The sequence below is a fragment of the Oryx dammah genome, unplaced genomic scaffold (assembly GCF_014754425.2).
Source record: "Oryx dammah isolate SB20612 unplaced genomic scaffold, SCBI_Odam_1.1 HiC_scaffold_22, whole genome shotgun sequence".
NCBI lineage: Eukaryota > Metazoa > Chordata > Mammalia > Artiodactyla > Bovidae > Oryx > Oryx dammah.
Window position 1 is genome coordinate 50,739,659 of NW_024070206.1, and position 15,351 is coordinate 50,755,009.

General features: G+C 37.1%; 1 protein-coding gene across 1 annotated transcript in view; it reads left to right on the forward strand.

Annotated features, from left to right (window-relative positions):
- The window catches only part of CDH7 (cadherin 7), a 128,412-nt gene that overhangs the window by 54,654 nt on the left and 58,407 nt on the right, over positions 1–15,351 (forward strand). The window contains exons 3-5 of the mRNA XM_040264335.1: positions 3,962–4,081; positions 11,930–12,097; positions 14,721–14,908. Coding sequence (XP_040120269.1) covers positions 3,962–4,081; positions 11,930–12,097; positions 14,721–14,908 — 476 coding nt within the window. The remainder of the gene's footprint in view (positions 1–3,961; positions 4,082–11,929; positions 12,098–14,720; positions 14,909–15,351) is intronic.

The following is a 15,351-nucleotide window of genomic DNA, read 5'->3' on the forward strand; positions in this document are numbered from 1 at the left end:
TAATGATGGTAAGGTGATGCTCAGTGTGAGATATATAAAACAATAATGAAGGCTGTTTTACCAACAGGGCTTCTGACCATTGCCCCATGACTGGGAAAATAGAAAGTAGATTACCTTTAGTATATACTGTATTTCAAATACTATTAAATTTTCTTTTAAATTCCACTTGTTTAGCTACCTTTGGAATAGTTTTCAGCCAGTATGTAACTTAGATATGGATGATCTTACAAGATAATAAAAAAAAAAATTGAGGCTAGAACAGAGACCAGTTGATTTATATATTTTATTTCCTATTGTTTATGGTACTGAAGGAGGAAGTTTATTTAAAATAATAATGGAGCTTGTATTTTTACACCTATTTCAACTCAGGTCTTTAACTTGAAAGTTTTGTGTATATATGCTCAGTCATGTCTGACTCTTTGAGACCCCAAGGACTGTAGCCCAGGTTCTTCTGTCCATGGGATTTCTCAATCAAGAATACTGGCGTGGGTAGACATTTCCTACTCAAAGGCATCTTCCTGACCCAGGGATTGAAACTATGTCTCTTGTTTCTCTTGCATTGGCTGGCAGGTTCTTAACCACTGTGCCACCTGGGAAACCCTGAAAATGTTACCAATGTGATATAATACTTGACTGATTGTGACTTGTTTTATTTTATTGATTGATTGTGATTTGTTTTACTTGAAATAAAGGTCATTGCATTCATTCCAGCTTTTCATCTGTACATCTGCTGTGCAGGGAACTGGAATTGTAAAGATGTGTATTGCTGCTGCTGCTGCTAAGCTGCTTCAGTCGTGTCTGACTCTGTGCGACCCCATAGACGGGAGCCCACCAGGCTCCCCTGTCCCTGGGATTCTCCAGGCAAGAACACTGGAGTGGGTTGCCATTTCCTTCTCCAATGCATGAAAGTGAAAAGTGAAAGTGAAGTCGCTCAGTCCTGTCTGACTCTTTGCGACCCCATGGACTGCAGCCTACCAGGCTCCTCCTTCCATGGGATTTTCCAGGGAAGAGTACTGGAGTGGGGTGCCATTGCCTTCTCCATGTATGCTTTAGGGAAATCACAATTTAGAGACCCTGAATTTCTGTTCTTATCAGATGGGAGCTAATTGCTAAGTCACTTCAGTCGTGTCTGACTCTGTGCAACCCCATAGATGGCAGCCCACCAGGCTCCCCCATCCCTGGGATTCTCTAGGCAAGAACACTGGAGTGGGTTGCCATTTTCTTCTCCAATGCATGAAAGTGAAAGGTGAAAGTGAAGTCGCTTAGTCATGTCCGACTTAGCGACCCCATGGACTGCAGCCCACCAGGCTCCTCCATCCATGGGATTTTCCAGGCAAGAGTATTGGAGTTGGGTGCCTTTGCCTTCTCCGAGGGAACATTATTTTGGGACTGTGACTCTAGCCGCTGAAGAAATAACTGAAAATGAACCAAGGATGCTTGTGGTCAGGAAAAGTTCTGAACCACAGTGGCAGCAGCTGCCTATAATTATCTTCTGTGTAAACATTCTTTGACCAAACAGGCTTATTCACACCCTTTCAATACCACCCACACCTTCAGAATGCTTCCTGCTGCCCTCACTTAATGACAAAAACAACAAATATGATGACAGCAACAATAATGAGATTTGGGAGGTTTTAGAGAGTCCTCCCCAAAGTAGTAATGTTTAGAGAAACAGAAGGTTTTGAAGTGTGTGTAAGCAATTCAGTTCAATGCTACAATTCTCCTGGGCATTTTTGGTATTTTTTGTGGGCTTGATAAGGCTTTCCTTTCCTAAGTAGACGATAGCAGTGCAAATTGGATTAATGCGAGCTTTTTGTTCTAGAGGTTGAATAACGTACTGTAGTTTTAGTTCCAATGGTACCACTCTGATATCAAACAATATGACTATTATACACATGTGTAAGTTATTTTAGTTATTTGATCGATTCCAGCAGGGTCAGGACTTTTTAGAAAATGATTTTCAAATGTCTTCAGGATTTATTTGACAGTGAGAGAGTTCACTGGATTAAATATCCAAACTTGAGCTAAGCATAGTAAATGCTTATATAAAACATGTCTTATGGATTTATCATGACTCTTTATCAAAGTGTTTACTTGTAACCAAATAGTTATAATAGCCACTAAATAGTGTGGTATAAACAACACAAGTTTTCTCTGTTTATTGTTCAGGGCTATTTTTTGTTGTTCATTGTATACTAGCAAATTATAAGATTTGAGACCCTCATAGTCACCTAGGATTGATTATTTGTTGTCAGAAAAGCATAGATAAGCACAAGAATGGGTGTGTGTGTCTGTGTGACTGTATGTGTGTGTCATAAATTATTTAATGAACACTTCAGAAAAAAAATTCCTGGTGACTTCCCTGGTGGCTCAGATGGTAAAGTGTCTGCCTACAGTGCGGGAGACCCAGGTTCAATCCCTGGGTCGCGAAGATCTCCTGGAGAAGGAAATGACAACCCATTCCAGTATTCTTGCCGGGAAAATCCCATGGGCGGTGGAACCTGGTAGGCTATAGTCTATGAGGTCGCAAAGAGTCGGATACGACTGAGCGACTTCACTTTCAGAAAAAAAATACATATGACAAAATTTACTGAGGTATAGTTTTCATTATTTTGTTGCAAGTTTTTTTCCAATGAAGTAGGAAATGGGTACTTAAGCATATCACCAGAGTAAATATTGCTGTAAAGATGGTGATTATAGAGGAAATTGAGAATATCAAAGTCATTGATTCTAACATTTTAAGATAGTCAAAATCTAGTTGTTAAAAAGATTTTTAAATATACATCATTCACCATTTGGTCCTGCCAAGCAGCCACATGGCACAATCTCCTAAGTCTACCAAATAAAAAAATAAATCTTCAGAATATAAAAAATGACACTCACAATTTTTACCCAATTTGAAAGGAAATGGAATCAGTTAGGGAAATCATAATGTGGAAAAGAAAATAGATTTATAGTAAGATCAGCATTTAATGACTTATTTAAGGAATTTTGAAAGGAAGATCTACATAGGAATAGATCTAAAACAGATGTTAGATGAAAAATGCCATGTTTTCAAGAATTTATTAGAAACCAACTTGAGCCTTGAATGAATACATAAAGAAAGGGAGTTGTCTCATGCCCATCTAGGACATAAATGCTAAAATATCCTGTGCTTACATATTTAAACTAAGCAAATATGGGTAGCTAACATTTTTAAGATGAGATTCCAAGTGGAAATGAAAACAACAGATCACACTAAATGCTTTCTATCTGGAATAAGTGAATGCATAGTAAAAGGAAGAAGCAATATGACAGTCTATCATACAAAATGTAGAAAAGCAACCAATGTTGTGATTTTTCAGATTATCACGTTTTTTCTCCTTTGGAAGGGTTTGGTTTCAGTGTTCATTTCATGCTTTTGTTATAAGTCAATTAGTGAAATGAAAAAAACTGCTAAGAGATAGAGTAGCCACCCAATATCCAGTTAAATGTGCCAATCAAATATTCTTTATTAACTTACTCAGTTACTGAAGTTCCCATTTCTGTTGCTGCAGCAGTAGCGTTGCCCCATGATTTGAGTGTCAAGGTGCTAGAATCTGTCATGCTGCTTTTCAGACTGTGATTGAGACTTAGAGGTTGCTCTTGTAGACCTTGATGGATGAGATGCTTAAAAAGTTGAGTCCCACCCAATTCTGAGAATATATCCCTGTATAACTTGGCATTGTCAGTCCTATTTTTTTTTTTTTTAACCAACATCTTTTCATATCCCTTAAGTATTTCTGAGGAATTATCATTTATCATCTTTTGGAGTTTGTCTTAGACACAAAAATGTATCCATTTTTTCACATACCTGAGAAAAAGAATGAAGACAGCATCTTTATATCTTTACACTAATGTAGCATCTTTAGTGTTTGGCGATTTCTCTTGTTTCATGGCATTTGGGAGTTTTTAATTCATTGGTTTTTGGATTGTCATGTAGGGACCTCAGTGGTACAAGTGACAGCGACGGATGCTGACGATCCTACCTATGGCAACAGTGCTCGAGTGGTCTACAGCATCCTGCAGGGCCAGCCATACTTCTCAGTGGAGCCCAAAACAGGTAAACATTGACATGTGACTCTCCTTGTAAAGTCATTATTTCTTTCTTGGCATGGAATTAATAACAGTTATTTTGATTAAATGTGGTTGAAACTGATGACACTCTATTTTTATTGTGCGTTTCTCAAAATGTGTACCATGGTAATACACGGCATATTATTTATAGAGCCTTTAGCACCTTTAAAAAATATTTTACTACATTGATCAGAATTTCTATCAAAATTAAGCAAAATATGAGCTATTGAAAAGTTTTTCAGCTGCTGTCTCTTGACTCTATAAGAAAATGTTGAATATTTACCTCTGCAATGTTTCAATTTGTTTTCTTTAATTAACTCACATAGGAATTACACACAGTAGAATTTTAAATCTTTAGCAAAACCTCCCTGCCATGTAGTAGAATATATAGTAGTTACAGCTTCTCCTTCCAGAGGCTGGCTTTCTCAGGGAAATTAGCTGAAACATAACAATTAGGATGATGGTCTGCTAAATCAAAAACTAAATTAAATGACTTTTTTTCATTTTAGAAGGAAAAGAAAAATACGGGTTGCAAAACTGCCTGGATAGAAAATGTGGTTGTTTGGCTAGATGTTCTATTTCGCTTTGAAGATGAAATGGTTTATATTCAGTAAGGCTATAATTTGGAGCACTGTTTTCTTGATTATAAAATAATATTTTATCTACTATGTGTCTCTGGCTGTTGGTATAGGGCAGTGTGGGTGAGTGTGAGCCATTGCTTTTCTTCACCACTGAAAACATCCAAAATTTCTCTGTATTTTAGTAATTTAACTTTATCATGGAGAAGAATGCCTCTTCAAATAGCCAAGTTTATGATCTTGAGTCATTGATGATACTTATGATCCTAAATGAATATTTTAATGCCACTCACCACCCTGTTTTCCATATTATAAAAAATGGCAGTATTCATTCATTCTCAAATCACTGTGTGGCAGGGTACATATTTTAAATGTCTTTTGAGAATGACAGCTGTAATGTGCAAAAACAGACAAATTCAAGGCCAGCTCGTCATTCATTAGAATGTTCACAGAGGCCGCACTGCGTGTTTTATACCAGTGTTGTGATGAAGTTTGGAAGCTGCCTGAAGAGTCTGACAGAGGAGTAATAGTTCTGATTGAGCAAGTATTGAAGGGGAAGTAAATGAAAGTGTCTGCTTTATGATCTGAATCCTGTGAATGTAAAGTTGTGCTCATGGTTGATTTAATGATAGATCTGAGAACCTCAATTCAGACACCCACCCATTCCCTTATATATCTACTCTGCAGCCTAGAAAGACACTGACAAGCCTCTGACAATTTGCTCACAAATTATACACCTCTCGCGTTATATAACTGGTCCAAAACTAGCATGTACTCATCCCAAGGGCTAAATATTTTGCTGCTACTAGTGACTGGCTTGTGATTTTAGCTTTGCTGTAAGATAATAGGTGTCTCATAGGCCCTGTGTAGGTAAAACTTCACCTGTGGGCAGCTGGACAGTAGTCTGTATCCTGGCATCACATGATTAGAACTTCAAACTTCATTTTAACTTTCAGTCTCAAGGATCGTGTATTAGAAGAGATAAGCTTTTTGCTTAATTTTGTTTTGTTAGTTTTTAATGCTCTAGTCATGATAATCATTGGGACTTCTGTTTCACTAGTCATCGGTGCAGAGAGATTAAAGGACTATAGAGAATGCATTTTTTTCCCAAAAAATCTGTTTTTCTGACAAAAATGAATGGAAAATTTTCATGCCTTATACACACGAAGAGCCAGGTAGAGTTTGAGGTAGTCTTCCTTAGTTAATGTATGATCCTTATCCATGTGAGAAATAACATTCTTTTCCGTATCTTTAGATATCAGTGTTTTTGAGAAGCACGTAAAACTTTAGATAGGAAAAATGCTGAAAATATACCAGGTCAAGATTATGTAAAATAGGCCTAGGAAATCACTGTTAAATGTATCTCTGAAAGTTTAACTTTTAATTTCTTTTTTTAAAAAAGGAATAGTATTAGTAATATTAATAATATCCATTATTATTTGTTAACAACATATCATTAACTTAGCCTGACTAAAATTTCTGAGCATGTATTTCTTCTGTAGCTCTACTTACAGGCCAGATAACCAGAGGGTAAGTGTGTTTTCTACCTTAATTTTTCTGTCCACAAAACAAGAATGTGAATAGCTGCAAAAAACAATGTTGACAGTTCAACAAGCAAAGAGAATGGACCTAGGAACAAGATGATATAGCCTTAAAAGAACCATTCAGGTTTCTATCACCTGTCTTCATAATGGCCCCCAATTTACTGGGAGATTGAGGATTATTCTAATGTGTTTATCTAGTCCAAAACCTGCAAGCACATAGATCACATTTTTAAATGTGTCATATATGGCAGGACTGGCTACATGATGTGCTGTTTGAAATAAAACCACAGGCTTCCTGTTCTAACATTAGTAAGATTTCCAGAGCCATCAGAAGAGCAGAAACCAAACTTAGGGCCAGTGTGACTGCACAGAACACCAAAGCTGTAGACCTTGGAAAATGGTTGGAGAGTTAAATATCATTTAGGATTTCTTTGTTAAACCTGGAGGTGTGACGACATGGTGCCTGCATCATGCATTGCTTGTGTCCTTGGTCTGTCCTAGTTTTAGGTAAGTACTACAGTCATAACCAGAGAAGGCAATGGCACCCCACTCCAGTACTTTTGCCTGGAGAATCCCACGGATGGAGGAGCCTGGTGGGCTGCAGTCCACGGGGTTGCTAAAGTCAGACACGACTGAGCGACTTTACTTTCACTTTTCACTTTCATGCATTGGAGAAGGAAATGGCAACCCACTCCAGTGTTCTTGCCTGCAGAATCCTTGCCTGCAGGGACGTGGGAGCCTGGTGGGCTCTCATCTATGAGGTCGCACAGAGTCGGACATGACTGAAGCGACTTAGCAGCAGCAGCACAGTCATAACAGTAGGCTTCCCTGATAGCTCAGCTGGTAAAGAATCCGCCTGCAATGCAGGAGACCCCAGTTCAATTCCTGGGTTGGGAAGATCCCGCTGGAGAAGCGATAGGCTACCCACTCCAGTATTCTTGGGCTTCTCTTGTGGCTCTGCTGGTAAAGAATCCTCCCGCAATGCGGGAGATCTGGGTTTGATCCCTGGGTTGGGAAGATCTGGAGAAGGGAAAGGCTACCCACTCCACTATTCTGGCCTGGAGAATTCCATGAACTGTATAGTCCCTGGGGTCGCAAAAAGAGTCGGACACGACTGAGCGACTTTGGCTTTCACGTTCACAGTTGTAACAAGAGCTCCTTCTGTACACACCCCGTGTGGGTGTTCTGTCTGTGTTTCGGCTCACAGTGTGGAGGAGCCTCCCTGCTGTCAGGGCTTTCTGAGGATGCCCCCTCACAGCTTACAGCAGTCCCTTCCTCAGTCCTTTTTGCTTGATATGATGCCAGCTCTGAAATCCTTTGATGTTCCAGAACCTTCCATCTTCACTACCGTTGGCTCTTCTCTGTCTTTTTATGGTTCTATTATATGCTTCCATGAGTTTGAACAAGCTCCGGGGGTTGGTGATGGACAGGGAAGCCTGGCTTGCTACAGTGCATGGGGTCACAGAGTCCAACATGACTGATAGCTTCACTTACAGGGAGAGAAACCAAATAATACAAGTCTTAAACAGAAAATTAAGGAAAAAAAAATTTATTAGGCAGAGCTTTACCTGAACACCTAATGTATATGGAACCCACACAATGTGAAAAGCCCAGCCCCCTGTTACCAGGCTCATGTGGTTGCCTAGATTCCTGAGACTAACCCAGAGCTTGACTGAGTAGACTGCATGCATCCATAATTGTTTGGTTCCCTAAACCAGGGCAGACTTCAGAAATGGCTCTTGTCTGTTACATGTAGTATACATACAGATTCTTAAGGAAATTCCATGACAACAGAACATGCTTGAAAGAAAATTGATGTCTGGTAGGACATCACAAAATCATCTCAAAATTTATTCCCAGACTAAAAACCAGACAGTTGTTGAAAAATAGCAGTGATAAATTTGCTTCATACATAATACATTTTTGTGAACATCAATTATAAATATAAAAGTAAATGAGAAGCTCTGGGTTACTGGGTCAGATGATACATCCATAGAGAAATTATTATTCAGAAAGCCAAAAATCTGGGCCAGTCTCTTTTTCTAAAGAGATGCAGGGTATATTCTTTTCATCATAAGTGGCTTAAAATTATTGATTATTAAAACAATGCTATTATCTCCCATGAAAGCCTCATAGAACTGTAAGGCTATGACTAGACAAGACTGGCTTTTACCACTTTAGGGACAAAGTATAAATAATTTTCTCTGTGACTGTGTGTCTATATAATATTCTCCAAAATGCAGATCATATCCAGTTTATGAGGATTCTTTTCCAAATGTAGACAGCTTAGACTCAAAAGTATAAAGCCCACAAAAGCCAAAGAACTAGAAATCTATTATGTTTGAATATTCTTATTTAAATTCAGTTCTCACCTAGTTATTTCTCTCTTGTAAAAAAAAATGTTTAATAATTGAGGTATTTGGAAATTACCTTTGCCCCCTGCATTTCTTTGCAAACTCTGTGATTTTTGCTTCGGAAAAGTGTTACTTATAGGATCACTTGCGAAGAGACAATTAGAAGTGTGAAAAATAAATGAGTAACTTTGACTACCAGACTTCTCCCCTGATAATTCTGTGTTTTCTTACAAATAATACCACTGAGCAAAACCGTGAGAAGATAAGGCAGCTGTATTTTCTTTGCTGGTTAATTGAGATGCTATGGACCTTTCTCCATTATAACTGTGCAGGATGCAAACTCACTTAAACATATTGAGAAATTAAAAATGAAAACTGAATGGGTAGGAAATTGTTTTAGAATTTCATTAATATTTTATCATTTGTATGAAACTATTAATTATGTGTTTAATGTGAAACACACTTAAATATCATCTTATGAAATGCACTATCAAATATTCAATTGTCAATGCTTAATTTATTTTAAAAATATTATAAATAAATACAGTTATGATAGGAAGAAAGAAGAGAAAGAAAAAAGATAAGAAAAAGAAGAAAAGTAAGGAAGACATAGAGAAGTAGAGATATGTAAGTCCCAGGAATCTTAGAGATTATTAAGCTTGGTAACAGTGAGTCTTATTGTAGTCAATACTCAATGTCTTCAATATTAGAGTTAAGGGAAGTATTGAAGAACAGACATGAAATATTCATAGAATCATTATGGTTCTCAGAAGAATATCTACATCTCAGACAGTTCTCAGTGAACCAAATGGGTATATGACTCTGCTCCTTTTGATGATCGTTGTGATGTTTTAGAGATTCTCTATGAGCAGTGTGCAGATAACTAAAAGAGTTCAGTGAAGGAGTTAAAGAGACCTTGTATTGGTGTGGTTATAGCAGCAGCGTCCAGTGTAGTGTATTAGAATAAGTGATTGTTAAAACAGCAGTGACAGTAAATGGTCTGCGTGCTCAGTAGCTTTAGTCATGTCCAACTCTTTGAGACCCCCTGGACTGTAGCCCACCAGGCTCCTACGTCCATGGGATTTCTCCAAGCAAGAATACTGAAGTGGGTTGCCGTTACCTACTCCAGGGGACCTTCCCAACCCAGGGATTGGACCCACGTCTCTTACGTCTCCTGAACTGGCAGGTGGCAATAAATGGCCCACTCAAATGTGATTTAAACGCTTAAAATATTGATGCATTCTAGGTGTGTGTGTATATTTGTGTATGTGTGTGTGTGTATTTGATAGGTACTGCTCAGAACTAAATAAAAATGTGGCTTCTTTAGATGGTATGAGTGTTATTTAACTAGGAATCTTAATGTACTGGGACCAATAACATATTGTTTAAATTACCCTTAAATTATTGAAAGATATTTTAATCTCTTCCCCACTGCTGGAGTAGTTACCAAAGCTTAGGATATTGTGATGAATAGGGCAGACCAGGTACAGTATAACACAGGCTTGTAACTTATACTTAGGGCTGAAATATACACAGACCATTATTATATGTGTCAATTGAAGAGTCAGCATTCAAATAATTTAAATTGGCAACTTTGAAAAGCATTTTATAAATTTGGAAGGTATAAAGACATTTTTATGCTGAACATGAACAACATTTTAAAATGGCAGCTTTTAAAAATATTTTATAAATTTGGAGGGTATAAAAACATTTTTGTGCCAAACATGCAGAAAAAAGAATGTTTATTCCAATTTGTTTATAATCATTTTCTTCCTAAAGAACCATCCTCTATCACCCCAGTTTTGCTCCTGAGAAGTCCATGTTACCACAGTTCCTGTCCCTCAGGTCTGAATCATTGGGGATTTAAATTCTGACTTAAATTCTGAAAGTTAGAATCTTTAACAAAATAGATTGATGAACACAAGAGTTCCAGTTATGTAGGTAAATCATTATCGGAAATGATTAAAGTACAAGAAATGATTAAGTAGGATTCTAGACTCCTTACTGTATCTGATTAGCAAAGATGACCTCCTGTTTCTAGTTTCAAGATCTGTATACAGCAATATCGAATAGATGCGTTTTCATTTGTTATAATCTCTATGTGTGTATACTGAGTCTGACTCTTTGTGACCCCATGGACTGTAGCCCACCAGGCTCCTCTGTCCATGGAATTCTCCAGGCAGGAATACTAGAGTGGGTTGCCATGCCCTTCTCCAGGGGATCTTCCAGACCCAAGGATCGAACTCAAATCTCCCTCACTGCGGACAGATTCTTTACCATCTGAGCTACCCGGGAAGCCCAAGTATATTATATTAAGTATATGTATTATTTTATATATGTGCGTGCTTGATCAGTCGCTAGGTAGTGTCTGGCTCTTTGCGACCCTCTGGACTGTAGCCCACTTGACCCCACTGTTGGTGGAATTTTCTAGGCAAGATTACTGGAGTGGGTTGCCATTTCCTCCTCCAGGGGACCTTCCTGACCCAAGGTTTGAACACACATCTACTGCATTGGCAGGTGGATTCTTTACCAGTGGGCAGCCACAGCAAAACTAAACTTTACTCATAATTATTCTGTTCTTTCATATATTTATATAATAATTGGTTATTAATATAAAACCACTAATTTACTGCAGCAGTGATTGTTGTTCAAGCTTTCTTATCACACAGCATGGAGTTCTGAAGACAGTTTCTTATACCTCTGAAGTCTTCAAGGTTCTCCTTATTAAATACAATTGATTAGAAAGAAACAGCAAAACACATTGATGTTTTTAGTATCTTGATTTTTATGAACACAGTCACTCTCATAGTTAATATTTTTTCTCAGGTTTTTATAATAACAGATGCAGCCTAAAGTTTATCCAGCAACATAGTTTGCAATGGTGTTTTGTTTGTTAAACATAAATGACACATTCTTTCATTTATAAAATACGTAGTTACTTTGCTGGGAGAGTAGTAGCAACAATAGCTGAAAGGGTTTATGCTGATTTCACATCACTGGGAATTAAGATATTGGAGAGGGTGAGAGAGAAAAAGATTCATTGTCATATATTTTACAGGCAACTGCCCAGTCTTCTAGAGTAGATTTTATTTAAGCTGGTATTTTTTGAGTCATATTTCCATAAAACTTAGAGATAATGCTCTCTCTACCCTGGTCTTCTATATTGCAGTGTTTTCTGTGTTTTTTAATGTTTATATAGTTGTTATATCTCTTTGGTCTTTAATATGCTTTAAATTATTAAAAGTAAACAAAACAGCAGAAGGCAACCACTTGAGCTATTTCTACCTATATCAGTGTTCTTCGCTAGTATAAATGCAGCGATTCATGATGCATTTTACTGGGATTTGAAATTTTTCAGGAGTCATCAAGACCGCCCTTCCAAACATGGATAGAGAGGCTAAAGACCAGTATTTGCTTGTTATTCAGGCAAAGGATATGGTTGGTCAAAACGGAGGGCTCTCTGGAACCACGTCAGTCACCGTGACCCTCACTGATGTCAACGATAACCCACCTCGCTTTCCTCGAAGTAAGCTGTTCCGTGGCATGTGGCAAGCATGCTCCCTTTCCTTGCTGGATTATAGGAATGTCTTTAAAAAGGAATTTTCCCAAATATGTCTCAAATAATTAATCTCAATTACATTCTCTTCCAATTTTGTTTTATCAGGGACTTGATTTTTAATTCAGTAATATGAAATAATAAAGGTATTAGAAGCAAATAAAAGCAATTATGCCTTGTATTCTGTCTTAAATGTAACTTCTTTTCTTTTAGTACACTTTGAATACTAGACAGTTATTAAGTTTGTTTATGTATTAGTCTTTTTAGTCAAAGATATGCTGCTCTTTACATTCTGTAAGCTCTGAGGTTGTTCCCAGTTATTAATAGTAATATTCAAATACACTTCATAAATTCTATATACTAAAAGTACTGCTTTATTTCTAAAGATTAAAAAAAGACTACTGATCTTTCTCATTCCACACTTTTTTTAAACCAGTTCATGAAACTTGAATGTTCCTTTTGCTACCTACCACATTTGTTTTAATGCAAACACTCAGTGTTTCAAAAGAAACCAGTTCAAAGAACCAGAAAACCATGATTCCCTCCGTTTAGTTTCTTGAGCAATGTGGCATTTCTTTTAACCAAGTAAAAGGAAAAAAAAAAAAGAAAATTTTTCTTAAGTAGAGGTGTCCTGATTGTAAAAAAAAAAAAAAAAGGGCATTTCATCTTACTCTCTTAGTTGTCCTTTTTTCCAAGTATATGTGGTATTCTTTAGAACACTCAAGAAAGCAAGAAGAATTGTGTAGACTACAGTATCTTTAAATGCTTTCTGAGGCTTATGTCAAACAAGGACAGCTTCTCTGGAGATATGATGGTCACCAAGTTTTCCTTCAAATACTGCTTCTTTAGATGTTTTATTCTTATTTTACATATTTTTAATATTTAGGCTATTGTACAACAGACATTTTGATACCTCTTGGCAAAATAAAGTTATCCTAAGTTTAGCATTAAAAAAAAAAAGAATCTAGCCTTCATTGTGTGCTTAACTGCTTACATTGGGGGAGGAGAGGAAGACAGGAATAAACAAAACAATGTGATTATATTTGGCTCATAATAGAATGGACTGTTTCTCTTCTTTAGAGAAATAAGAATTGACACAGATTTTTCTGTGATTTCAGTTGTCATGATTTGATAAGATAGAGCATGAGTTTTCTAGCTTATTAAACACTCTCCTGGAGAAGGCAATGGCAACCGACTCCAGTACTCTTGCCTGGGAAATCCCATGGATGGAGGAGCCTGGTAGGCTGCAGTCCATGAGGTCACTAAGAGTCGGACACGACTGAGCGACTTCACTTTGACTTTTCACTTTGATGCATTGGAGAAGGAAAGGGCACCCCACTCCAGTGTTCTTGCCTAGAGAATCCCAGGGATGGGGGAGCCTGGTGGGCTGCCGTCTCATGGGTCGCACAGAGTCAGAGACGACTTATAGTGAAGAAAGCCAAAAATATATAACTTTTTCATTTTGACTGGGATTTTCTTTGTCTACCCTTTACTTACTATTTTAAGCTTGAAATTTTTGGATTTTCCTAAGGAACTTATAGATATGTGAAAGGGGTCACTCAAAAATGATGTTGTGATTATTTTTAAAAAATCAGTAACAATTAACAAAATGTATAGAATTGCAAACACAGAGGTTCTTATTCTAGCATGTAGCACAATTCATGGGGTCGCAAAGTGTTGACTGAGCAACTGAACTGAACTGAACTTTCATTTGGATGCAGTTTCCTTTCTCTGTTTCTCTTAAAGAGTATCCTTTCATTTTTCTTCATAAGAAAGTGCATATGCATCACAGTTAGCACCAAAAGGAAACGGAAAAGGGTGAGGAAGCAGGAAAAAGTAGATGATTAAAGGGAAATGTTGAAGGGGCATTTCCTGGTTCCAAAAGGTTCTTCATCTGCCTCCCAAGCTGGTTTTCTTTCTTTCTTTTTTTTTTTTTTTAGTTGAGGGATGGTAAAGAGTTTTTACAAAAAAAGTTTGAAAAAGTTACTCTTGCTTTTTTGCTTCTCTTTCTTCCTGTTTAAATAACATAGTCTCTGTTCTTATACTATTGTGCCCTGAGTTTAATGTACAAGTCATACTTAATATTGCATTTTATCAACTTCCTTGTCCAGTTTTCTGAAACTTTTTCAGTAAAAGATACTATTGTGGAAATTCCAACATTAAGGAATTGAGAACTAGTTAGGCCCATTTTTTGCACATTTGAAGTCTAAGCTATACTATTTTAAATTTTAAATATTTATAAAATTAATTGCATATTATTTATAGTCGACTCAGTGTTAATTCTGTTTACAATTTAAGTTTTATTTTTATCATTAAAAGTGGTATATTTCTCACCACTAGAAATACTAGTATGGAGTACTTCTTATGCTTTTCTCCAGGCTGTCTTTGACATTGATTAGTATGTAATCATTTCCTTGGAATTTTTAAAGCTGTATGAAACTTATCATTTGTCTCATATTGCCTTATCATCTTATTTTATAAAGACATAAAAGCAAATTAAGCAAAGAGGGTTCAAGATAGCCAGATAATTAAATTTTATTGGTTAGTTTGGTTGGTATAAGGTTTTGTTCATTTCTTGTTCTTAATTTTACAGGGTCGTACCAATATAACGTCCCAGAATCATTGCCAGTGGCTTCTGTTGTGGCCAGAATTAAAGCTGCCGATGCAGATATAGGAGCTAATGCTGAAATGGATTACAAAATTGTGGATGGTGATGGATTAGGGATTTTCAAGATTGCCGTTGACAAAGATACACAGGAAGGAATCATTACTATACAGAAGGTAATATTGTCTTTATTTCTTATGAGAATGATATCATAGAGAATTACTGAAAAGCCACGTCTGCTTTGATGGAATAATGTAGTAGACACATTGAATGGGAGTTTGGAACCATTGTTATTTTATGTTTAGGGGTAGAAAGCTACTCATTTAGTTACAAGTGTTGGCACTGTAGAGAAAAAATCGGGTAACATTTGTAATTAAGGTCTAACAGTTCTATTCTCTGAGTAAACCCACAGCCCTTATCCATAGCTCTGTAACAGTAGGATGTACTGGCCAAAGTGCTATTTAAAGTGACCTACTTGAAGAGATGAATATTCTTCATTGTTGACTGATAATGAAACCCTAAAATCAGCCAAAGGGGCTTCCCAGGTGGCTCAGTGGTTAAAGAATCTGCCAGACGATGTAGGAGACACAGGAGGTTTGATCCCCAATACCGTAGAAGT